We start from the raw sequence: 26,543 nt of genomic DNA on the forward strand, positions 1-26,543 counted from the left end.
GTCTGGTCCAGACTAGATCCTTTACAGGCCGCCTTCATATAGCTGGAACGATGGGGCTACCATGAAAGTGTGTACTTTTTGTGTGCACCTGCAGTCAACACACTGTTCAGGGGGAGGAGGGTCTATGAATTAACCAAATCTCATATTTGGTTTCAAAAAAAAAAATTAAATGAAAAGTCCATCTCGGTCAAAACTGTGATAATAAACGTCCAGTGGCGTCATCCTATTCTTCTCATATCGGGTTAAATCTGAAAAAAATGGATGTTATAATATTCAACTTCAGTTTATATTGTAGAATGGTCCTCCCAAGAAATTATCTTGCATTTGAAGACAAATGTTTTAAGATTTTTTATCCCCCGCCGCGCGAAAGCGCGAAGCGGGGGATATAGTATTCACGACCGTCCGTACGTACGTCCCACCTGTTTGTTGCCGCGATATCTCAAGAACTAAACACTGGATTGTCTTCATATTTGGAACTATGGTGTATATACAGACTCCGCAGACACCAGTCGGTTTTGGTGACCTTGATCCCATTTTCAAGGTCACAGCAGGCATATCTGCTTTTGGAGTTGGAAAACGGTGTTGCCGCGATATCTCAAGAACTAAACACTGGATTGTCTTCATATTTGGAACTATGGTGTATATACAGACTCCGCAGACACCAGTCGGTTTTGGTGACCTTGATCCCATTTTCAAGGTCACAGCAGGCAAATCTGCTTTTGGAGTTGGAAAACGGTGTTGCCGCGATATCTCAAGAACTAAACACTGGATTGTCTTCATATTTGGAACTATGGTGTATATACAGACACCGCAGACACCAGTCGGTTTTGGTGACCTTGACCCCATTGTCAAGGTCACAGCAGGCAAATCTGCTTTTGGAGTTAGAAAACGGTGTTGCCGCGATATCTCAAGAACTAATCGCTGGATTGTCTTCATATTTGGAACTATGGTGTATATACAGACACCGCAGACACCAGTCGGTTTTGGTGACCTTGACCCCATTGTCAAGGTCACAGCAGGCAAATCTGCTTTTGGAGTTAGAAAACGGTGTTGCCGCGATATCTCAAGAACTAATCGCTGGATTGTCTTCATATTTGGTACTATGGTGTACAGGCGGGGGATATTTCGTCACTCTGTGACAAATACTTGTTTTTTTTAAATTTCAAGCACCCATAGGCAAGAAACATATATTTAACGCCTGTTTCCTAGGGTTCATGAAAAGTATGTTTGAAACATACAAGGTTGGTTTAAGTGTCTTTTTTTGGTTTATAGGTAAGATAAAATACGGGTTTTTATACGATTTAAAACCTGAATCCGAGGGTAAGTGTTTTATCCTACACATAAGGCCCCATCTTCCCGAGGCTATCGAGTTAACTGACTATAAAAATCCAGTTTCCACCCTTGCCAAACTAGGCTAGAATTCCTGGGCCTGGTCGTAGCACCACCAGTGGCTGTTACAAGTTATGTCCCTTCTATGGGGGGCACGGGTGGCCCAGTCGTCGCGATTCGGTGTACAGAGTTGCGTCCCTTGGGCACACCAGAAACCTATGATCGTTTGTTCGAATCCCTGATTACGTTTCTAGGTTTGTCAGCACCATACCCGTGCTCGTGGGTTTCACCGAAGTGTTAAACGTCTGAGACCTGCATCACTTCGGGCTTTCCTCCCACATTAAGCTGACACGCCGCAATATAACTGGAATACTGTTAAAAGCAGCGTCAAAACCCAACTCACTCACTCCCTTCTATGCCTTTCCTATGGACCAATCAGATTCCACCTCTCGTATCACTTGCATTTGCTTCAAACAAAATGGCGGCGCCCAGTCAAGACGATAGATCGATAATCACGATCTATATATTGTGATAAAACGAGTCTTACATCGCAAAGTGCATCAAATCACGTGAGCACCTTGATTAAAAACATGAAAAGATTAGAAAATATCTGTTGACAACGAGTAAGTGGTGCACATGCTTTGCAAGTCCTGCAATCGACCGAAATCTGCATGACAATTTACGAACCGGATTTCCATTTCGGGGCGCGATTTTGCATAGCCTCGTTAGTCCAGCCAAAATGTAACTCCACAATACCAGCCTAGTTCGGCAAGGGTGGAAACATTCGTGACCAACTTGTGTTATTCAGGGACAAGCCGAATAGCGACTCGTGTCCCTATCATCACAGGACCATGTAACAATAAAAATAAAAAAGTCGCAAAAATACATAGACGAGGCCTTTAATAATAAAAAAAGTCTCCAAAAAATCAGACTTTTGATTTTTTTGCGACTTTTTGATTTTTATTGTTACATGGTCCTGTGCTCTCATGGCCATTTTTGCGACCGGGTTCCGTCTTAGCGCAAACGGGCATACCTAAAACAATTGTCAACTCTTCGTGTTATGGTTCACATATATTTCCCCGTAGATTATATATATTTCAAATGCAATTTAAAGCACATCTGGACATGCGAAATTATACAGTATGATTGAACACCTTTTACTGTGTCTTGGGTATATTTTAGATGCAAGACATATGTAAAATCAAAAATTATTTCTGAGGGATTCTTTGACGAAGAACTTGAAATCATACGCGCATTCTGATTGGTTTGTCGTATTTTCGCACATAACATTCATCGATAGGGGGACGAGTCTTCTTGCAGGTTACGGAAAGGGGCGAGTGGTGACGAATGGGGTGGAAACTTGACTTTTGTAGTCAGTTAACTCCCTTGCCTCGGGAAGATGATAAGGCTCCAAACAGCAATCAGTCCTGGATGGCCATAAGGATCAAATTATATTTTTAAAAATGAAGTTCATGTTTGTAAATACAGAACTCTAAACTATGTGGAATATCCTTCACGCCCAGTTCCTGCATTTAGCAGGACTCCACTGCAAATGGTAATACACCAGGCCATACACTCACGTGGTTTAACGTGCGCTTTCTGACATGTATGTATTTCGCGCACGGGCCCGCCAGGCCATTTAGTGATGTGGTAGTGAAGCGTATGTCCGAAAGGTAAGACAAACTGGAGGGGCGATATGGTCGCTTAATTAATTTTGGCGGAATTAGGAATTTTGAAATATGCGATGCAAATAAGGCGGGGAAAGTGAAGGAGTTTGTGAGGTTGTGTGTTTTATAGACTTATGTTTTATTGATAGTTTGTTGTTGTTGTGTTTTGGTTGGGGTTTTTATAATGCGGTCGAGGAGGCCTGTTTTCATTAGATAAATGCCTAGTGCTTAATAGGTTTGTAAGTTATTTAAGGGGTTTAGTAGAGTTGCTAGTGTCATTTGGTAGTTGTAGTATAGTGTGGATTTGAGTCACTCTAGTAATGTTTATAGCGTATGCACCTGTGAGGCGTTCAAACTACTATAATTAACCCGGGGCGTTTTGTGACATATACTGTCCAAAACAAGTAGAGGCATATGAAACCGACAAAGCACTTTCCTCCTACAGTAAGCTGACGCGTCGTGATATAGCCGAAATACTGCCCAAAGCGGCGTTAAATTGCCCACCCACGCCTTCAGCCTGCTATAAGACATAAGGCTGGCATGCACAATACTTTCAGTCCCGACTGTTCATATGGATGTGTATATATAGCTGGTTAGATCATGCAAACTTATGTATTGGCGGTTCTTCAGCTTGTCGGCAGTAACCCGTGGGGACTAAGTGCCCAGTAACCCGTGCTTGTCGTGAGAGGGGTCAGACTCGATGACCTGGTTGATTGAATCCCCTATTGAAACTGGGGAATGGAGAAAATAACTTTAACCGAAAGAAAATGACCACTTTGTAAACTATCCGACATATGTGATGAATTTCATTATCAAATGACTGACAGCACACTGACCTTGATATGGAAGTAAATATTACTATATTCATGATGATTGATGGTCATTATATATTATGTATGTGTTATACATCATACTTCATGTATATAATGTAGAACTCCTTTAACTGAGCAATATATTCCAAAGTATAAAGCAATAATAAATCAAGAGTAAACACTGATTTGTATAAATTTTGTTTTCTTTTGTACCAGTTGTCAGACAGTTGTTGACGACAGGACTAATCTATTCGGATTTAAGGGAATTCTTCGGATCCTTTGGAATTCTTCTTCTTCTTCTGTAAAAGAAAGGGATCTATATAAGGAGAGGTGATTCCACACACACACACACACACACACACACAAACACAAACACACACACAAACACACACACACAAACAAACAAACAAACATGGGCAAATAAATGGGGCACCTCACTGAATGCCGAAAGAACTACAGGGATAGTATTCAAACACAAATAAAATATATGCGCGCAAACACCCCCAAACTAAAACTCAACAATAATCCCGAAAATGTCCAAACCCAGACTAGATTTCTAGGACTAATCTTTGATGAACACCTCACCTGGGGTGCTCACATTAAAAACCTAACAAATAGATGCACTAAAGACCTAAACACACCACGCTGCCTGACAGGTTCCAACTGGGGGGCCTCCAAGGAGACCCAACTATCACTTTACAAATCACTAATTAGATTCAAAATAGACTATGGATGCCAAATATACAACACCCTAAACTCAACATTAAACGATAAACTAAACTCAATCTATACCAAGCACTAAGGTTAATCACGCGCACACCCCAGGGCACACCGCGCACATCACTGCAAACTTCAACAGGCGAAATCCCCCTGGATCTACGCCGAGAACAATTTACAATTTATTACTGGGCCTCCACCCAAGATAACCCACAAATCCAACAAATGCTTAAAAACAACATAAGCCCACAACTCCAAGCTCGAAAATAACCACAATTAGTACCAATTTCTCAACGCAACTACTTCCATACTCAGACGTAGATGTGAAAAGAGGGACGTTGAAATGGGTATCTGTAAAAACTGCCTATTAGAAGAAATTGAGGATGAATATCATGTTTTATTAGTATGTGATAAGTATGAACATCTTAAAAAAAAGGTATATTCCGATGTTTAACAATAGGCATAAAACAAGATGTTAATTATCAGTCTTATAAGATCCAAGAACTCGGCTGTTAAAGTTCATTAGCCATATTGATGAAACATACATTCACTGTTAGTTTTTATTTATCATGTATATCACGTGACTAAACAAATGAAACTGAAAATGTCAACTATACAATGGGCCATGTGGCCTTAAATACCGAATAAAATATCTATCTATCTACTCACAACCTCAATTATTTAAAACTAAACACAACACCAAACAATTCTTTCATACCCAAACTCCAAACCCCCTAAATCGACATATCTTTCTCCAATGAACTAAATGAAGATACCGACCCAAACACCGCTAAATCCACCACAGTGGCAAACATACACGAAAAATGGCCAAATTGGTGTCCCAGATACACAGACGGGTCCTCTGATCCGGACTCAAAACACGGGATTCGGCATCCACATCAACAAACCTACAAAGAAACAAAATCCTATAGGCTCCCCAATATTCACCCTTGGTTATATAATTTAATATGTTTATTAAGCTCGCGTGGCCTGACCCAAGTATACTGAACCGCAAAAGAAACGTTACCATGGGTTGATATTTGAGAAACCTTATTTGTCCAAACACTGTAAAGATACTTTGAGACATATAAAAAAGATTAAACTTGGTAAAACTGATCATCAAGGTTGAAATATAAGTGTCAAATGTTCTTAAAGTTAAACACAACACTAGTCTCTGAGAAAATGTAATCACAAGTCAGTATCTCGTGTGTCCGCCATGTGCATTGATGACTGCCGTGCAACGTCGATACATGGAATGGATGAGGCGGTTGATGAAGGCCATAGGCACTTGAGCCCACACTCTGAGGAACGCCTGACGCAGTTCAGCTGCAGTTGTCGGCCTTGGTCGGACGTCATTCAGCCGTCTTTGAATCTTGTCCCACAGGTGCTCAATGGGATTTAAGTCGTGACTGAGGACAGGCCACTGCATGGTTCTGATTCCATTCTGCTGGAGGACGTTTCTTGTTGCTCTCGCAGTGTGGGACGGGCGTTATCATGCTGAAACTCGTAGTTGCGGCGACGTGCCAAATGAGGTATGGCGTGTGGTCTCAAGACTTGATCAATGTACCGAGCTGCTGTGACACCATTGCCTCTCCCTGGACCGATGTTCTGGAAGACCACAGGGTCGACCCTCTTTGCAAGACCAAATCCACCTCACACCATGATGCCCGGACCACCCCACGAGCCTGGTAACGAACACGCCGACAAAGCAGCTAAATCTGCACTAAAATAAGAAGAAGTAAGCATCAATCAGAAAACAAACTGCATTAAACAACAAACAAATAACAAACAACAAACCACAGTGAAGGCCCCGGTGGGTCCGTGTGCGAAATACGCATAGTGACGACAAGCGCACGTAAAATCTTCAAATCATCATCCTTATCAACCATTTTCTATGCTCATTAACACATAAAAAACGTTAATTATATTAAAATTGCCCTAGAGTGAGGTGTAAGGTTCATGCAGTTTGAGGTAGTACCGTTAGACACAGCTGTGGTGCTCGTGTAGGGTTGCAAAGGTGTAACGATTCATTAGCCGCCCGACTTTTGCATAAATGGAATTGTTAATATTCTCTAAATTATTTGTTATTGACATATGTTAATTACGTTTTGTTCTACTAAAGATGTGTCATATATAACATGCATCACAAAGTCCACGCAATGTTGAACCATTTTGAAAACGTTGGCCTCTTCTTAAAATAATTTCAAACTAACTTTAGACATGAAAAGAAATTCTAACTACAATCTAAAATTCACTATCATATATTTATTTATCGTTTAGGATAGAAACATCAACATTTCTTCATCGGAGTGCATGGATACATTTGGTCTCACTGCTTTTCTACCTTTCATGAACCCTATTTTGACAAAAGCAGCTTGTTATAAAAATCCCACAAATGTTGTTAATACTTACAAAAACAAACTTAATATATTTGATTTTATTCATAATGAGATTTAACAGTAAGTTTTTTGTGTTTTTTTCATAACTTTCCCCTTAACATTGAGCCTTTGAGGTTTCTTGTGTCCCTTCGATGGATCATGTGTACTACTCGGTGCATATCCTTTTTTCGCCATTCCTCACATTATTCTAGTTCCACATCCATGAATTGGGAAGGGGAATCCCTAAGATGGAGGAGAATCTATTTAAATCACTAGTAAATGACGTCACTTGTAATATAACCAATCACGTGTACCTATAGATTTGCTCCGGAGTTTGGCAACAAACGTGTACTACTACTAGGAGAAAACTAATGACATGCAGTTTGATCTGAAAATTTATAATCAACATAAATGTGGTGCACGTGAAAACATACATAACTATTAAATATTTGATTTCCTATAGAATAATAAATGTATTTAAAATAAATGGTACAATAATCCTTATCGTAAATCCAAATGTCTGATTGCTCAAAAGTAAAATAAGTTTTAAAGGAATAGCATGTAAGGCAGCAGGTGCGTGTTCGCCCGGTGGTCGACTAAAACTGAGACACGTCATTCAAACCGACTTCCGCGAGAATTCAACTACCGGCGAAGATTTGCCTATGTCAGAGCCAAAGGACGATAAGCTGAATCGAGACTGCGATATAGATTTATCTGTGCCAGTGCCACAAGTGGATAAGACGCCGACGGGCAAAATGGCAGAAGCCGGTCGTTTTAAACTGTTGGTGTGTGCCGGTGGAATATTCGTCTGCTACTTTTATTACGGAATCCTGCAAGAAAAGATGTAAGTTTTCTGGCGACACTGTCTCAGCCGTGTAAAGTGTATGTCTTATCTATGTCTTAATCATAGCAATCATGCGGAAACTTATGTATATTTTGTATTTATATGTCTTCTATATTAGGGATGTGTTATCAACTTAAAAATTTAGTCAACAGCTGGATTCCAAGGTATGCTCTGTTGTCACTGTCATTGTCAGTTTTGAGGAGATGATACAGCTGTTACTAGTACTTGGCCCAGAAGTGTGTTTGTTAGCTCACCTAGGTAGATGTTCTTTGGCACGTTTCAATTGGAAAAATTATTCATGCCACGAAGAGGCGTTTCTTTCCCCTTGAATTGACAATAAACAAAGTAGTTATCAAATGAGGAACATTCACGCCCCCAAGACGAGCATGTTACTAATTAATAGATTATGCTAGCAAGGGCACACGCAGGAGGGGTCACCATAGTAGTTAAATTTCTTTACTTCATTGATCTGTTGAAGCCAAGCAACAATTATCTAACAGGTCACGATTCCTAACCTGATTTCCAGATTGTACATCAGAATAAACAAATGTTGTCTTTGGTCACAGTCAGCAATATTCAAGCTGTATCACTACAAACTGTAAATAATCTTATGTGGACAGATATTTATCAAGGATTCTAAACTAAGTGCCCTTTGCTGGCGCATGTGTTCAAATACCAAAATTTCCTACTTGCCCAAGGGCAAGTAAACTTAAAAATTTTACTTGCCAAGCATGATTTTCAACTGGAGAAAAGAAGCAAACTTGACTAGAAAAATGACTTCATCTGTAGTTGACAAACACACCACACATTTTCTAAGTTTCAATGTTGATGCCACCAATTTTCATACTTTCCTGAGGATTATATTTTCTCATTTGCCTAGCACATTATGTTTCCTTGGTCGGGCGAGTTGAACATCCCCTGGCAGGCACTTTACCATGTGTATTGATCCTGTTATCAGTTACCTCTATTAGATATGACTAAATACTAACATGAATTGGGAAATCTTAAATTCCAATTTGGGAATTCTTTCTTCATGTTCTTTACATTTGCTACAGACTTAGGGACAAATATCAGCCTCTGCGCAGGTCAAGATAAACCCCTGGTGGATCCTATTGTCAAATGTATGGTATACATGGTATAGCGTCCTTACCATTGTCATTTGTTGAGTATCATGACCTCACTATTGGCATTATTGTCATATGTAAAGTATTATTTGAAGATTACTGAAAGAAGCCAGAGCACAGATAAGCAGCGAATTTGCGTAAAATTCCCACCCAAAAACCATATTCAAAACCCAATTACTTTCAATTTACTTGCATACAGAAACGCATGTATTAAATGAAAACTCAAATGTATTAAAAGCAGCATATGTAAATACCCAATGAAGCTTTTCCAGCATGCGTACAAAGGAGCTAATTTCCGAAACACGATTACGAGCTAATTTACTTAGCCTATATATTTAGATCAGTTATATACATCTAAAACATTATTTCATTTTTAAAAAATCTTAAAATGTTCACTAATTTTGGAAAAAAAACAATAGGGTGATGAATAGATGAGTAAAAAAATATTGGTTACCCAATGAAATATGTAATAACCCAATTAAAATAGAAACCCTAGAGTAAAAACGCAATTGCTCAAAAAGTTATCTGGAGCTCTGAGAAGCACTAGACATCATACAGTGGTATCAGAATGATCAGGTGAGCTACTGAACTTCATTCGTGTTCATAGTTCTGTGATACTGTGACATTCAATCGGTGCACAGGTATTCACAGACCACAGGTGCAGTATAATGATTTTATGCTAATCATGCTATGACTATTTCAGTCTAGGAAAGCAGTATCTTCTGTAAGGAATATGTGACAGACTTCATCATGTGTATGCATCAGGTACATCACATGTGAAAAACTATCTACTGGCATTTTCAATGCAGTCATTCTGCAGATAAACTGATCGTCATGGTAACTGCCAACAGGTGTATCTATGATCTGAATTGTGAAACAATTTGGGGGAGTTAAGTACTGTTGGTTAACTGGGACACATCGGGGAGAGTTAAGTACTGTTGGTTAACTGGGACACATTGGGGAGAGTTTAGTACTGTTGGTTAACTGGGACACATTGGGGGGAGTTAAGTACTGTTGGTTAACTGGGACACATTGGGGAGAGTTTAGTACTGTTGGTTAACTGGGACACATTCGTGAGAGTTATGTACTGTTGGTTAACTGGGACACATCAGGGGGAGTTAAGTACTGTTGGTTAACTGGGACACATTGGGGAGAGTTAAGTACTGTTGGTTAACTGGGACACATTTGGGAGAGTTATGTTCTGTTGGTTAACTGGGACACATTGGGGGGAGTTAACTCCTGTTGGTTAACTGGGACACATTATGGTCAGTTAAGTACTGTTGGTTAACTGGGACACATCGGGGAGAGTTAAGTACTGTTGGTTAACTGGGACACATCAGGGGGAGTTAAGTTCTGTTGGTTAACTGGGACACATTGGGGAGAGTTAAGTACTGTTGGTTAACTGGGACACATTGGGGAGAGTTAAGTACTGTTGGTTAACTGGGACACATCAGGGGGAGTTAAGTACTGTTGGTTAACTGGGACACATTGGGGAGAGTTAAGTACTGTTGGTTAACTGGGACACATCAGGGGGAGTTAAGTACTGTTGGTTAACTGGGACACATCAGGGGGAGTTAAGTTCTGTTGGTTAACTGGGACACATCGGGGAGAGTTAAGTACTGTTGGTTAACTGGGACACATCAGGGAGAGTTAAGTACTGTTGGTTAACTGGGACACATCAGGGGGAGTTAAGTACTGTTGGTTAACTGGGACACATCAGGGGGAGTTAAGTACTGTTTGTTAACTGGGACACATCAGGGAGAGTTAAGTTCTGTTGGTTAACTGGGACACATCAGGGAGAGTTAAGTTCTGTTGGTTAACTGGGACACATTGGGGAGAGTTAAGTACTGTTGGTTAACTGGGACACATTGGGGGGAGTTAAGTACTGTTGGTTAACTGGGACACATCAGGGAGAGTTAAGTTCTGTTGGTTAACTGGGACACATTGGGGAGAGTTAAGTACTGTTGGTTAACTGGGACACATTGGGGAGTGTTAAGTACTGTTGGTTAACTGGGACACATTGGGGGGAGTTAAGTACTGTTGGTTAACTGGGACACATCGGGGAGAGTTAAGTACTGTAGGTTAACTGGGACACATTGGGGAGAGTTAAGTACTGTTGGTTAACTGGGACACATTGGGGAGAGTTAAGTACTGTTGGTTAACTGGGACACATTATGGTCAGTTAAGTACTGTTGGTTAACTGGGACACATTCGGGGGAGTAAAGTACTGTTGGTTAACTTGGACACCTTAGGGGGAGTTAAGTACTGTTGGTTAACTGGGACACATTGGGGAGAGTTATGTACTGTTGGTTAACTGGGACACATTGGGGAGAGTTAAGTACTGTTGGTTAACTGGGACACATTGGGGAGATTTATGTACTGTTGGTTAACTGGGACACATCAGGGAGAGTTAAGTACTGTTGGTTAACTGAAAAAATGAATGGAATTAAGTACTGTTGGAAGTTGATGTCTCTAACATCAGCCATTGATGTTTTTAGTCCAGACTTTATTATTGATCATGTCGACTGGTACTGGTTGTCACTTAGATATATACCATGATCTACAGCGACAAATCAGTTTTGTAAAAAATATGCTTGCTAAACATGCTAAAAGAGTAGATTAACATGTGTCTGTTTGCTTTGAGGAAATGTACAAGTCACTAATTTGTCCACTCCACTGTCCGAATTAGCTGCCTGGCTTGTAACATGTATGTCAGGATAGGGGAATTATATTCCTACCTGCCTGACAATCTAGTAGAAAATGTCATTGCTACCATTGTCATAGTAAAGCTGTACACATTAGAGGCACAGAGTAGAGAACATCTGAGAACAACGATAAAGATTATCAACTCAAGCATGTCGTTAGTCGTTACAAAGTCGAACCTGCAACTTTCAACACAGGCTAGTTATAAATACCAGTCACAAGCTAGCCTGGCATGTACCTCATCGTATCCCAAATGTGTTGATCGATGATCGTGATATCAATCACTGGATTGTCTGGTCCAGACTTGATTATTTTCAGACTGCTGGAATATTGCTGAGTGCGGCGTTAAACAGCAAACCAACAAACAATGCTAGTCTGGCTTGTTGGGAGTAAATATTATTTCCGAGAGTACTAGGTCCGCTATTAACGCTGTTTGTAACCATGGTAACTGATGATATACCTGTGAATCCTCTTCTTCAGCACCAAGGGGAAGTATGGAGAAGGCGAGTCCCAGGAGAAGTTCCGCTTCACCCTCGCCCTGGTGTTTGTGCAGTGCATCATCAATGCCATCTTCGCATTGTGTGGTAAGTCGCTGTTTCTCTTGCATGTCAATCAAGCGAGCACACTCAGACAGGTTGAGGAATTATCTGAAGCTGTGTTTTTATCTTTAAAATTAGGAGGCAGTCCAGAGAATATTGCTGCACATACATATTGAGTCCCAAGATCACAGATCCTTTGTGTAGGGAGTCGGTCGTTACTGAGTTGCATCTGTACCCTGCCCTTGTGATGTCCTTGACGTAATCTTCGTTAGAATATACACTTTACATACACATTCTCAGAATGCTTACTATTGCTTCCTAAATCCATTTTTATCTGACAAGAATGAGGAAAAAACAGGAGGCAGTCGTGGTATTGGATATGAGTTATTGAAACCACTGGTAATGGTGTTCAGCAGTAGGAGTGAGTGAGTATGGTTTTACGCCGCTTTTAGCAATATTCCATCAATATCACGGCGGGGGACACCAGAAATGGGCTTCACACATTGTACCCATATCGAATCGAACCGGGGTCTTCGGCTTGACAAGCGAATGCTTTAACCACTAGGCTCCCCAAACCACCTCTTTAGCAGTAGCAGGCTACTGAGATGGTCATGGATACTTATGAGGGTCACATCACACTACAGACCTTCACTTCTTTGTGGAGAAAAATCCATATAGTGTACAGTCCTGGAGTCCTTCACTGTTATCCCCAGGCACGAAATGAAAGAGGGATACAGAAATGAGTGCTGTCCATCCATCTGTCACGTTTAAATTCCAGAGCATTACTCAGCATGCTCAGAAACCGTTTAACAATTTGATATAAAGTTTGTATATGTATCAAACTAAGGGTGAAATGATACACCGATATTCCGATGCATCGCGATACTTGACCCACGATACGATATACGATAAACATGGGCCAATTTATCAATGCGCCACGATACGAAACGCAAATCTCAAGTACAGCGTTTCCTCGCTATTGTGCCTTTCAATAAACCGCTAACTTGGTTATAGCGTGTGGTAACACATGGCTCCCAAAAACGTACTTACATTTTTAATAAGCTCAGGTTTTACACTGACAGATGTTTTTATCTTGTTATTAAAACATGTTCATTGTATATCTGGACATGTGTTTGTAATATATTTTATTAATTTCATTCAAAATTTCATTTAGTATTGTTTTCATTAAGTTAGGTGAAATCGTGTGTGAAAGATACAGCAACCACGGTCAGATTACCGCATTTGACACTTTGAAACAAACTTTAGTTGCTAAAGAATGGATCCATATATTAAAAATACAAAATTTGACTCGTTAAAAGTAATATTTGTGGCAATTTGGCTTATATATATGTCAACATAACATTTTCGTAATCGAAATACCTGTCGCGCGGGAAGTCTCTACGGTGACTGGTCAAATTGTCCCATATGTAAAAAAAGCCTGCAACAGCAATCACCAGTACCAAAATGCTACGCTTGTGGTTTTTATAATATTAAATACATATATAGTAAAAGCTGCAACTAAAGTAACACGATTCTGGAATATATTATTCCTGATAAAACAATAATTTCAGATACAATTTCTTCGACCATTGCATAAAAATTCTTTGAAGTTGTATCACTGGTGAAGTACATTAATTATTTTCTGGTGTTTGAACTTTGAATTGTTTTGAAGGAAAGTAAGAGAAAGTTCCACTTTGAAGCTTAACAACTTCAGTAGTCTTGTTATTATAAAATAATGTTGACTGTTCAAAAATCATGAAAGGTTCAATCTTGACATGCTTTAAGTCTTGTTTTTGTATCATTGCAACTATTGTGACCAGAATATCGAAATGCGTATCGTATCGTGACCTTCCTGTATCATTGCAGCCCTATATCAAACACATGATGAACTGATGCCTTTTGATGTCGACGTATTTTGTAAAACTAAAGAATTTTTTGCTTCCTTGTTTTAATTAGTGTACAGTGTCAATTTGTCAACAGGGACAATTTTTCTTAGAAACTAAAGTTACATGAGTTTTAAACATGATCTTCATATTATTCACTACTATATGAACAAACAAAATTCTAATGTGCCCCATGGTGGGAGATTGTGATAATGCTGTTTCTTGTGTGATGTGATTATGTGAACTATTTAGCTTTTCAATACAAATGTATTTACAGCTCGCAAGATCTTTCAGCGGGAACGTGACTCCACGCCGCGCACTCTGTATGCCATGTGCTCGCTCACCTACCTGGGCGCCATGCTGGCCAGCAACCACGCCCTCCAACATGTCGCCTACCCGACTCAGGTGGGTACATCTGTAACAGCAGTATATATCGGAATGGGTCCGTCTGTCAATTTCGTTTCGGGAGCAGAACCATGAAAGATATCTTAACTAGACGTGGCACATAGATAGGTCTAGTGGTGAACTGGTGCCTAATGATAATTTGGGATTTTTAAAAAATATTTTTGGTAGGAGCTGATCTTGAAAACTGTACAATATTTCTTTACCAAACTTGGCACACAGATAGGTCCAGTGGTAAACTTGTGCCTTATGATAGTTTGGGATTTAAAAAAAAAAAATGTTTTCGAGTTTCCACAGCAACAACTTTGACTTAGACTGAAAATGGCAGTAGTGCTCGTAGTAGTGTAGCAAGCAGGAGTTGGGAATATGAAAATAATGTACTTTTGGTCTAATACAGTCTTATATTTGTTTTTTAATTTTTGCACTCCTAAGGTTTACAAATCAATACAAATTACTGCACAGCAATTACAATGGCAGTACACAATGGAATGGTAGTACAGTGGTCCCTCGCTACAACGCTACCAATGGGGTCCAAATAATTGGTGGGCGTTATAGACGATGAGCCGTTTAACCGAGGCCGAGGCGGGGGAGCGCGCTCGGCAAATCTCAAATCATCAATGTGTTTATCTCACGTCACGTCAAAATAGTATATATTTTTTATGGACCTAGATCTACCTGTAATATCATTCATTTATTAAATCTGTCACATTTCACAATGTCTGAAATACGTATTCCATTTCAATTTATCATTTTTTATCGATAAATTAAAAGATTATTCACTATTTCCCGCGATGTTATTGAAAATAAAATTCTCGGACACACATTTCGACAACGGGTCCGCATTGAACATGTCAAAGAGCAAAATAAAGAAGTTTTAAGCAAATCTTTAAATATATTACACAAAGTGATAAATAAAATCAACAAAAATATATCTAAAAGTAATCAAACTTACATCTAAGTTATTATTTCCATCGTTTCGTGCGATCGCGTGTTATGTAAGTCAAATGACATCTCGGCTTTCGTCGCCTTGAATTCTCGGCTCGGACACAACATTTAATGCAAAAATATATGCATGAAAAATCTTTGTCACAGCTCGTAACCTAGCACAATACATTCGCGAAGTTCCATATTTTTAATATATATCGTGATTTCCTGCTTAAAACCTTCAGAATAACACGATTTAACAAAAAAATCTTTCGCCAACTTCTGAAATTTATCAAACACGAGCTTGGTATCACAGCTATAATTTGATTGGCTGCCTGAGGTCACATGCTAAAAATTGACCTATCACGAAACTTGTAGCAGATTTCGGCAAGAAAGCGTCATTAGAAACAAATTTTAATCCAATGAAATCGCTTGTTATAACTACGGAAAAAAAACAGGCGATGTTACGAAAGCGCGATTACGAAATGAATGACCGCCGTGTTGTGACAGCAACTACATGTGTGTGACAGTGTCGCCTCAAATTGGATTGCCCACTAATTAAGAATATAAACTTCGCTTGTGGTTCTCTTTTATTGCATGCATGCGCTTCTAAGATCAAAGGATGTATAGTGTGAAAAGTTAACTAGTTGAACAATCGTATTTCCGGGACTTGCCGCGGATGTTTTCAAACAGATTATTAGAACTCCATTCAGCGATAAACGGTTGATTATGCAATGAGAAGCGTTATGTGCAAATGAACAACGAACAACACTACAATTATGTCTGTGTAAAACTCTCAGTAATAAAAGTGTACATAAATTTTGGGAGCCATGCGTTACCGCGCGTAGTAACCGAGGTAGCGCTTTATCGAAGAGCACAATAGCGAGGGATCACTGTACAATATTCAATGGCAGTATAAAATTATGAAAGCAACGGCAATAACAGTGACAAGAATGATGATCACCTCGCCACAACAGTAGTCAAGCTTCTGAGATAGGCCAAGGCTGATCCCCAGGGTGAAAAGTGATCTCCACACAAAAGCTGTTTTTTGTGACATGAGACGGGGACGCATCCATCCTGCTAATATAGTCTAACCAGCTTCCAGTACTTTCCACACAGTGCCAGATCAGTCCAGTGTCCCTTGAACATCACAGAATATTCCCCATGTTTCTATAGTGCTTGACATCCATCTGCTACTCTGGAAGTTTACAGATAATTCGAGCATCTATATATAATAACTTCCTCACCACTGCTAACATTAAATAGTACTATATTCCTGACAACTAATCATTGTTCAAATACATTTCAATTATCTTCAGTTATTTCAGTTATCTACAGTCATTTTTTAACAATAAGTTACACTGCCATATAACACAGTACAGTATCATTTTATGCTTAAAAATCCACTAATATGTTAACAGATGTTGTTTTTTATCAGATTGTGATATGTTACTCATTTTGAATAGTATCAAATTGTCGTATAGACCGTCTGGATTTCTAATGCGCCTAAAACACAACTAAAACAACTACATTAACTACTACTGCTGCTACTACTACTACTACTACTACATCTACTACTACATCTGGATTCCCAATGCGCCTAAAACATAACCAGTAAAACTACAATAATTACTACTACTACTTCTACTTCTACTTCTACTTCTACTTCTACATTTACTTTTACTTTTACTTTTACTTTTACTTTTACTTCTACTTTTACTTCTACTACCACTACTACTACTACCACTGCTACTACTACTACACCTGGATTCCTAATGCGCCTAAAACACAACCAGTAAAACTACTACTACTACTACTACTACTACTACTACTACTACTACTACTACTACTACTACTACTACTACTACTACTACTACTCTACTTGCCACTACTACTACTGCCACTACTACAATTAAGACCACATACCAATACTACAACAACAGATTGAAATTGTAATCATGCTTTCCCCTTTGTCCGCTATTGTAAATCTGTTGAAAGGTAAATGCATGTGTCAAGTTGTGAACATGATACTTTTAACAAAACTAAGGTATGCTCTCTTTTGTGTCCACATATAATACCTGTGTCAGTGTTGGGTGTGGGAACGAAGTGACTGAAAAGCAAATCAGCTTGCCATACCGTTGGCATTTCAAACATCAGCGTTTAAATGATTGAAATGTGATTTATATCTGACATTGATGTCTTTTCAATTACACTTGAAATGCCTCGTCCTGTGTGAATAGCCCCTTAGTTTTATTGTATGCCTATGCCTATTGTATGCAGACTGTAAAAAGGCACATAGACATACAGGAACACTGCAACCCTTAAGAAATACATGTACGTGTATTCACAAGTCTCTTCCATGACAGACTAGCTTTTCCTGTTTGAGTTTGACTTATGAGATGTCAGAACTGTGGGGAATCTAGACTTGCTTCATTTAGGGCTATAGCATTACAGTAAGGGCTGGGCGAAAGGGAAAATAATATTGTTCAGGGACTGTGAGACAGACTAAGTTTGAGTGTGTATTTGTGAATAGATGTTATCATTACAAAAATAATGAAAATAAACTGTGATGTACATCAATGTATATGCTCCTGCATGTAGGCTATGTAATAACACATCTTGTTTGGTGAACCCTGAATTATGTACTATTTGCTATGGAGACAACCCCCCTCTTAATCTGGATTAAGCGAGACACTGGACTAACACTTTGTCAATAAAAACATTTCTTTAAAACAAAACTAACAATGCCAACAAAACAAACAATACTTACGAAACTAACGAAACTTACAAAACTAACAATACTAATAAAACTTACAAAAACTAACAATACTTACAATACTAACAATACTTACAAAACTAACAATACTTCTAACTCTAGTTTTGAGTATATTCATAACTACTGCTAACTCTAGTATTGAGTATATTCATAACTACTACTAACTCTAGTATTGAGTATAGTCATAACTTCTACTAACTCTAGTATTGAGTATATTCATAACTACTACCAACTCTAGTATTGAGTATAGTTATAACTACTACTAACTCTAGTATTGAGTATATTCATAACTACTACTAACTCTAGTATTGAGTATATTCATAACTACTGCTAACTGTAGTATTGAGTATAGTCATAACTACTACTAACTCTAGTATTGAGTATAGTCATAACTACTACTAACTCTAGTATTGAGTATAGTCATAACTACTACTAACTCTAGTATTGAGTATAGTCATAACTACTACTAACTCTAGTATTGAATGTAGCCATAACTACTGCTAACTTTAGTATTGAGTATATTCATAATTACTACTAACTCTAGTATTGAGTATAGTTATAACTACTACTAACTCTAGTATTGAGTATAGTAATAACTACAAGTAACAACTTTTTCTCCTGAAGTCATGTATCCCAGTCATGTATGGCCGTCATGGGTTGTTACCATGGTTACAAGCAGCACATATTATGAAGGGACCTTGGATTGACACATTACAGCAACTCTCGTCCATCATATGTTACATGATGTTATGTAGTTTCACATTTTTCCTCAGGTCCTCGGTAAATCCGTCAAACCAATTCCTGTTATGATTCTGGGAGTTTTATTGGCAAGGAAGAGCTACCCCATGGCCAAGTACTTCTGTGTGCTTCTGATCGTGATGGGCGTCGCCATGTTTATGTACAAGGACCAGGCCCACACAACTAAGGGAGATCACGCCGGCCTGGGGATGGGCGAGTTCCTGCTGGTAAGTTCTTGTGTGCCAAGTATTACTGCAACATAGCTGAATAATATCATGTTGTGCTAGCATTTCAGGTGAGGTTAGGTGAGGTGAAATGGGGTTTAATGTAGCGTCCAAGGTTATTGCGCTTATATCGTAGCGTGAATGCACATGTGTGTGTGTGTGTGTGTGTGTGTGTGTGCGTGCGTGCGTGCCTGCGTGCGTGCTCGCACACACTTGTACTAGTCCGGACTGATGTCAATTTTATAGTGCTAGCCCACTGAGATACCATGCCACAGTTAATCATGAATACCCCACTCAGACACAGTAGTATACTCACTCCGAGCCGACCAGTCCTTGTTTTAGCCCCGTAATGCTGACCCAAGACAGGGTAACAACAAGTACCACCTTTTAACGTCTTTTGGTATGACGCGGCCAGGGATCTACAGACCTTTTGCTCTTCGAGCAGACGCTCGTCCACTAGTTTCCGACACATGGAGAGAGTGTCCGACACATGGAGAGATGATCCTAGGAGTCTGTCACTGCTGCACTTCATCTGTGTTAGCAGCATCAGTGTCGGTGTCTTTTAGTCACATGAAATCACATTAAGTTACAGTATTTGATAGGGATGTCTATCGATCTAGATCATAGAGATCGATAATCGCTTAACTAAATATCGATCAATTATTGATAAATATCGGAAAAGGAACTTTCAGCAAATAAACAAGAAAGTTCCGAAAGAAATCAACATATTTCACGCCACTGGTGAGCAGTGACACATTTATGCATGAATTACTTCGTGGACATTTGAGATATGACAAAAACTATTGTTTTCCGTCTTTGACAATGGACATTATTGACTATGACAAGTCTGTTTCCTTAAGTCCGAACTGTATTTCATCACAATAGTTTATTTGAGTTATTATCGATGACAATAGTTTCATATCGATAATCATTAATATTTCTTCCTATCGGGCGATAATTCCGATCATCAATCTCTTTCCAGCCCTAGTGTTTGAGTTCATGCAATGTCAGACCAATGGCTATACTGGTGTGCCCACACCCTAGCTTACTGGACATTGTACACCATGGGAGATCAGTGTACATTGGTTGATGGATCATGTTGTTTTCACATTATTTGACCTTCGTTTACAGCTAGTGTCCTTGACCTTGGATGGCCTGACAGGAGCGTCCCAGGATAAGATGAGGTCTGAGCATAAGACAGGGGCATACAGCATGATGCTGTTTGTCAACGCCTGGTCCATCATCTGGCTAGCCATTGGTGAGATGTACTGCCTTCTTACGTCCAGCGTGGACTCTAGGGGACGCCAGGGTGGACTATGCAGGGCACGACCAGTGAAGATGTAGACCAGTGTAGAATAGGTCCTCATCAACCCGTGTTTGTTGTAAAAGGCGACTAATGGGATCGGGTGGTCAGGCTCGCTGACTTGGTTGATGCATGTCATCGTATCCCAATTGCATAGATAGATACTCATATCAATCACTGGATTACAGACCGCCACCATATAGCTGGAATATTGCCAAGTGCGGTGTTAATCAACAAACAATACTCTAGAGCGTGCCACTCACTCACTCACTCACTCACTCACTCACTCACCCACCCACCCACCCACCCACTCACTCACTCACCCACTCACCCATCCACTCTCTCACTCACCAAACCACCCACCCACCCACTCACTCACTCACTCACTCACTCACTCACTCACTCAGCTGGCATTAAATGTTAACTCTCTCACCCACCTCACTCATGTACCTTAGTTTGTGATTGATTGAAAGCAGCATTGTCTGGTGATAGCATGCAGCTGCCATAACATAAACAATCACTTTTCCAATAGATGTAACTGTATGGTAACAGATGGGTCACATTATATACTTTTATGGGAATTTCTTTTCACATTTTATTGCTCATTGATCCCTTAATATACACATGTGCTGCATTGTTCAATCTAACAAATTTAAAAAAAAAAAGATACTCTGTGTTTGTGCAGGTCTGGTGACAACGGGCGAAGGTTTTGAGTTCCTGAGTTTTGCTGGTCGCAACCCTTCAGTGTACTTCAACATGATTTCATTCTCCATAGCAAGTGCCTTGGGACAGGTAGGTACCCTTTGATTGTGGTGAATTGTTCCCGGTGATCGGGTAGGTCTACCGTCAATCTGGTGTTGAAACGTTCCTGGGGATCGGGTAGGTCTACTGTCAATCTGGTGTTGAAACGTTCCTGGGGATCGGGTAGGCCTACTGTCAATCTGGTGTTGAAATGTTCCTGGTGATCGGGTAGGCCTACCGTCAATCTGGTGTTGAAATGTTCCTGGTGATCGGGTAGGCCTACCGTCAATCTGGTGTTGAGACGTTCCTGGTGATCGGGTAGGTCTACCGTCAATCTGGTGTTGAGACGTTCCTGGGGATCGGGTAGGTCTACCGTCAATCTGGTGTTGAAACGTTCCTGGGGATCGGGTAGGTCTACTGTCAATCCGGTGTTGAAACGTTCCTGGGGATCGGGTAGGTCTACCGTCAATCCAGTGTTGAAATGTTCCTGGGGATCGGGTAGGTCTACCGTCAATCCAGTGTTGAAATGTTCCTGGGGATCGGGTAGGTCTACCGTCAATCCGGTGTTGAAACGTTCCTGGGGATCGGGTAGGTCTACTGTCAATCTGGTGTTGAAATGTTCCTGAGGACTGGGTAGGTCTACTGTCAATCCGGTGTTGAAATGTTCCTGAGGACCGGGTAGGTCTACCGTCAATCTGGTGTTGAAATGTTCCTGGTGATTGGGTAGGTCTACTGTCAATCCAGTGTTGAAATGTTCCTGGGGACCGGGTAGGTCTACCGTCAATCTGGTGTTGAAACGTTTCTGGGGTTTTGGTAGTCTACCGTCAGTTTGATTTGGTCCAGAAATTATAAGACAAGCTGATTTCCAGTAACCATGGTAACATCCAGTGCCAGGATCTGCTGGTCGGGGTCTCCAGATTCATGCTCGTCAGCACCATGCTCCTTCCTGTCAATTCGGGCTTTCTTCCCACATCAAGCTGACACTTAGGGGCATAACTGTTTGTTAAGTAAGAATATTGTCTGTATTTTCCTGGGGTCGAGTGGCTATTGTTTATATTACTTCAAAACATATATCAGTGGTCGTCACTTAGGATCTGTGTCAATGTTCGTTGCCTGTATGAGAACCGCCCAGTCAGCCATTGCATGTATAAATCTGCATGTCAAAAGTCACAACATACCTTCCAACAGTGATTTTAGTGATGTGACTTTAGTTTCACCAATGAATATGTTTTTCTACCCTCAGACCTTCATCTTCATCACCGTGACAACGTTTGGACCGCTCACATGCTCCATTGTCACGACAACGAGGAAGTTCTTCACTATACTAGGATCTGTGTTGATATTTGGCAACCCCATGCTGTCTCGACAGTGGGTAGGAACCTTGTTGGTGTTTGTGGGTTTAGCACTAGACTCAGTGTTTGGCAAAGAAAAGAAGAAGAACAAATGATCTGACGTCTCCTAGCTGAATGACAAGGTGTAGGATGCTTGGATGTGATCAGTAAGCCTCAATGGATGAATGTGGATGAAATGACAAAGCTCAAGAAGGACGGAAGAAGCTTTCTTGATTGTTGGAACACACACAGGGACCAATGTATTTATTTGTTTGTTACTGTGTACTTTTAGTACCAAAGCTTATCACTGAGGATGCTGAATGGACTGCTTTTAATGAGTGTAGATGGGTTGTGCTGAACGTTTTTATGATATGCCTGATATAATGTGTAATACTTGTTCATTTTTTAACCTCAATATTTTAGTTAAGGCTTAAGTTTAGAAATGATTAGTTAAAGTTTCTTTGAGAGGCATTTAGAAGTTGGTATAATGATAAGGTATATGGATGAACAACTTCTCTATTACAATAAGTGGCGATTTTTTGGTGTAGGTTTTAGAAATTACATAAACCTAGAAATTTACGATCTTTCAACTCTGTTTTTTTTCTCGACAAAAAAATATTCTAATAAGAGCCCCCTATTTCTAATTTTGAGAGCGCCCTGGGCGCTTATTACGTGGAATATGGTATGTACATATTAGTCAAATCCAAGTTGTGTCTATAAAGTTGTTATGTGTTGTATGAGTTGCTGCAAGTCTCCATGAACTGTTGAGAAGAGAGGTTGACAATCACAATGTGTGTTGTGAGGTTCTGTTACCATAGGAAAACACTGAAGACCAAGAGGTTCAGATTATGACTTGTTATTTAAAGGATGTATACTGTACACTTGGATACCCACAAGGCCAGTGGCAGGGGTCAATGACCTGAAACTAAATGTTGAGCATGGGGCTACGCTTCTGTCACTGGCCAATAATGTTCTCTTGACCCTGAAGCAAGGGTGGGGTTGCCAAGATATGGGAGTCAAGATGAGGTTCGAAGATGGGGTTCCAAAATGGGGGACCAAGATGGGGTAGCCTAGATGGGGTTGCCAAGATTGGGTACCAAGATGGGGTAGCCTAGATGGGGTTGCCAAGATGGGGGACCAAGATGGGGTAGCCTAGATGGGGTTGCCAAGATGGGGGACCAAGATGGGGTAGCCTAGATGGGGTTGCCAAGATGGGGTAGCCTAGATGGGGTTGCCAAGATTGTGTGGAACCTATGTCTGGCTGTACTGTGGCTTAAATATTGGTAACTATTACCTCAGTTTGAAAGGATGTGTGCGTAAGTGTACTCATTCACTATTCAAAGTTGACCTTATGAGTCTCCTGCAGTAACTGAGCACTGAAGATGCAACATTCTGTGCCTTTAGACAGGTGATACACACACTGTATGTGTGGTAAAGATTATTGTTTCCATGGTGGTGAGAGAATTGTTTTATATTTATCACATATATTTGTTTGGTGTTCAGTGTAACCATGGTAACCTGGTTTGCATGCTGTTTTGGTGGATGAATAATTTCCTTTTTAAAAACATTCTTGCTGTATCTACATTGTCCATTCTGCTGTTATGTCTGTCTCAGAGCTGAACCCATACCTATGGATGGTTCAAACAGGTAACTTCTAAAACCTTGTCTCATTGTTTGAGGGGGCACGGGTGGTCCAATAGTCTTAGGAGCCACAATTCACTGTGCAGAGTTGCTTCCCTTGGCAACGCCAGAAACCTATGATTGTGGGTTCGAATCCCAGTTGGCCCCGATTATGTTTCTAGGTTCACTCACTCACTCACTCATTGTCTGAAATGGATCACTGTAAGTTTTTGTCCTGTCTGGCTATGTATGTAAGACAAATGCATCTCACATTTCTACACAATACCAGAGTCTCATGTTCGTACGGCGATATAGCCTGGTGATTATTGTGTTCGTTTGTCATACCGAAGACTCAGGTATTTACATGAAGCTCTGTAAGGCAATCGTAGCTAGGACAAGGTCTGGTTGCGTTGCTCATGTGGGGCATGTGTAGCCTAGTCGTCTAAGGCGCCGCAGTTAGCTCTGCAGAGTTGCGCGGCAGAAACCTATGATCATAGGTTCGAATCTAAGTTCATCCAGATTATGTTTCTAGATTTATCAGCACCATGCCCGTGCTCGTGGGTTTCACATTGGAGATGTGCATCACTTCAGCCTTACCTCCTACTTAAAGCTGACATGCTGTGATATAACTGGAATAATGTTCAAAGCAGCATTAACTAAAACTCCCTCACTCACTCCACGTGCAATGAAGGCAGACATTTACTGAATCGGGGGCTGGTCCTTGATCATGGGGCTTTCCGAAATGGAATAAATTTGTTAAATTGTATATATACACTATTTTCGTGTGTCAAATGACCCATACACATGGATGTTGTAATGACAGACTTTGCTGATACTGGTGATATACTTCTGTGAATTTTCACCTGGTGTTGTGTTTCTTTGAGATGGACCCTGTGGAAACCCAGTGTCCAGTGGGTGCAGGTACGACAGGTCAATACTAGCATGACCATTTGTAATTACAGGGATTCCTCTCAACCACCTCGGAGGCCAATATTCAGCATTACGTCTGCAGGGGCAGTGGGGTAGCCAAGTGGTTAAGGTGTTCACTCATCACGCTGAAAACCCGGGTTCGATTCCCCACATGGGCGTAATGTGTGAAGCCCATTGCTGGGGTCACTGGCTGTGAAATTGCTTGAATATTGCTGAAAGCAGCGTAAAACTTTACTCACTCACTCACTGAAGTCTGCAGCACATTATCAGTTAGAATTCCCAAATTGGTATCACAAATGCATGCAATTACAGTCGTAACTAACATAATGGCATGTGGGGGAATAGTATTCAGTATTCAGTTACACATTATTGCATTCATCTTCCCGAGGCAAGAGAGTTTACTGACTATAAAAGTCCAGTTCCCACCCTTGCTGAACTAGGCTGGTATTATGGAGTTACGTTTTGTCTGGACTAACGAGTCTATGCATAGTCCAATCAAAATAGCGCACCGAAATCAAAATCCGGTTTGTAAACTGTCGTGCAGATTTCGATCGATTGCAGGGTTTGCAAAGCATGTGCATCGCCAATTCGTTGTCAGCAGATATTTTCCAAATCTTTTCATGTTTTTAATCAAGGTGCTCACGTGATTTGATGCATTTCGCGATGTAAGACTCGGCGTCACCATTTTGTGTGAAGCAAACGCAAGTGATACGAGAGGTGGAATCTGATTGGTCCATAGGAGAGGCTTAGAAGGGACATAATTGGTTATAACTTATAGCCACTGGTGGCGCAACGATCAAGCCCAGTAATTCCAGCCTAGTGGAAGGTGGAAACTGGACTTTCAAACTCCCTTGCCTCGGGAAGATGTATTGCATTGAATGCATTGTGAAATACTTCTGAAGTCAGGAGTTCTTAATTTCCTATTTTTAACATTTACCATGTTTTCCGAGTTTGCTGCCAAGGCCACTTAAAGTTTGAAATCAGATAGTTCCCTGACTATGTATGTGTTGATCTGGATCTTTCAGTATAGCTTCTCATGGCTTCAGATGTTGACCACTCCGGAGACACTTTGCATGGTGCTGACAAGGTCTTTCAGGACCAAACCGGCAGTAGTCTGGACTAGTCCAGGCAGATATGCACATGTGCATGTTTCTGTGTAAACGCAATAGTTTTTTACACAAAGTTAAACCCAGTAAATTTAGATGACAGTACATCAGGGTATGAGAACACACAAGATCACAAACTATAACCACCCAACTATCTCTGACAAGTCTTAAACCATGTGGGGACTCCCGATATCACAGCTAGTATATAGCCTAGTATATTGACCATGTGGTCTGGCTCAATGACTTACCCATGAAGATCTGGGTAGAGGATAGGCCTGCAGCAGCCCATTGCCATTAGAGGCGACTAACTGTATTGACCTTAGTTTGTTTGTTGTTTAACGCTGCACTCAGCAATATTCCAACCATATGATGGCAGTCTGTGAATAATCGATTCTGAACCAGACAATCCAGTGATTGGTGACCTTTTCAAAGGTCAGTATCAAACTATCAGG

The 26,543-nt window shown here is 40.4% G+C and overlaps 1 protein-coding gene across 1 annotated transcript; it reads left to right on the forward strand.

The window, feature by feature from the left end:
• Window positions 1-7,467: 7,467 nt before the first annotated feature.
• On the forward strand, window positions 7,468-24,917 carry LOC124136792 (solute carrier family 35 member B1-like). The gene is made up of 7 exons (XM_046502826.2): window positions 7,468-7,747; window positions 12,055-12,158; window positions 14,274-14,401; window positions 18,872-19,063; window positions 20,192-20,318; window positions 21,049-21,155; window positions 22,348-24,917. Exons 1-7 carry the CDS (start codon window positions 7,566-7,568, stop codon window positions 22,549-22,551), a joined length of 1,044 nt encoding a protein of 347 aa, XP_046358782.2. The 5' UTR covers window positions 7,468-7,565; the 3' UTR covers window positions 22,552-24,917.
• The last annotated feature ends 1,626 nt before the right edge of the window (window positions 24,918-26,543 follow it).

This window comes from Haliotis rufescens, unplaced genomic scaffold (genome assembly GCF_023055435.1).
Source record: "Haliotis rufescens isolate VD_foot unplaced genomic scaffold, xgHalRufe1.0.p SCAF_31, whole genome shotgun sequence".
NCBI classification, from domain to species: Eukaryota; Metazoa; Mollusca; class Gastropoda; order Lepetellida; family Haliotidae; genus Haliotis; species Haliotis rufescens.

Coding starts and splice junctions, on each gene's coding strand:
- LOC124136792 (XM_046502826.2), top strand. CDS start 7,566: ATGTCAGAGCCAAAGGACGATAAGCTGAATCGAGACTGCGATATAGAT. Junction 7,748..12,054: donor GGAATCCTGCAAGAAAAGAT/GTAAGTTTTCTG, acceptor CCTCTTCTTCAG/CACCAAGGGGAAGTATGGAG. Junction 14,402..18,871: donor ATGTCGCCTACCCGACTCAG/GTGGGTACATCT, acceptor ATTTTTCCTCAG/GTCCTCGGTAAATCCGTCAA.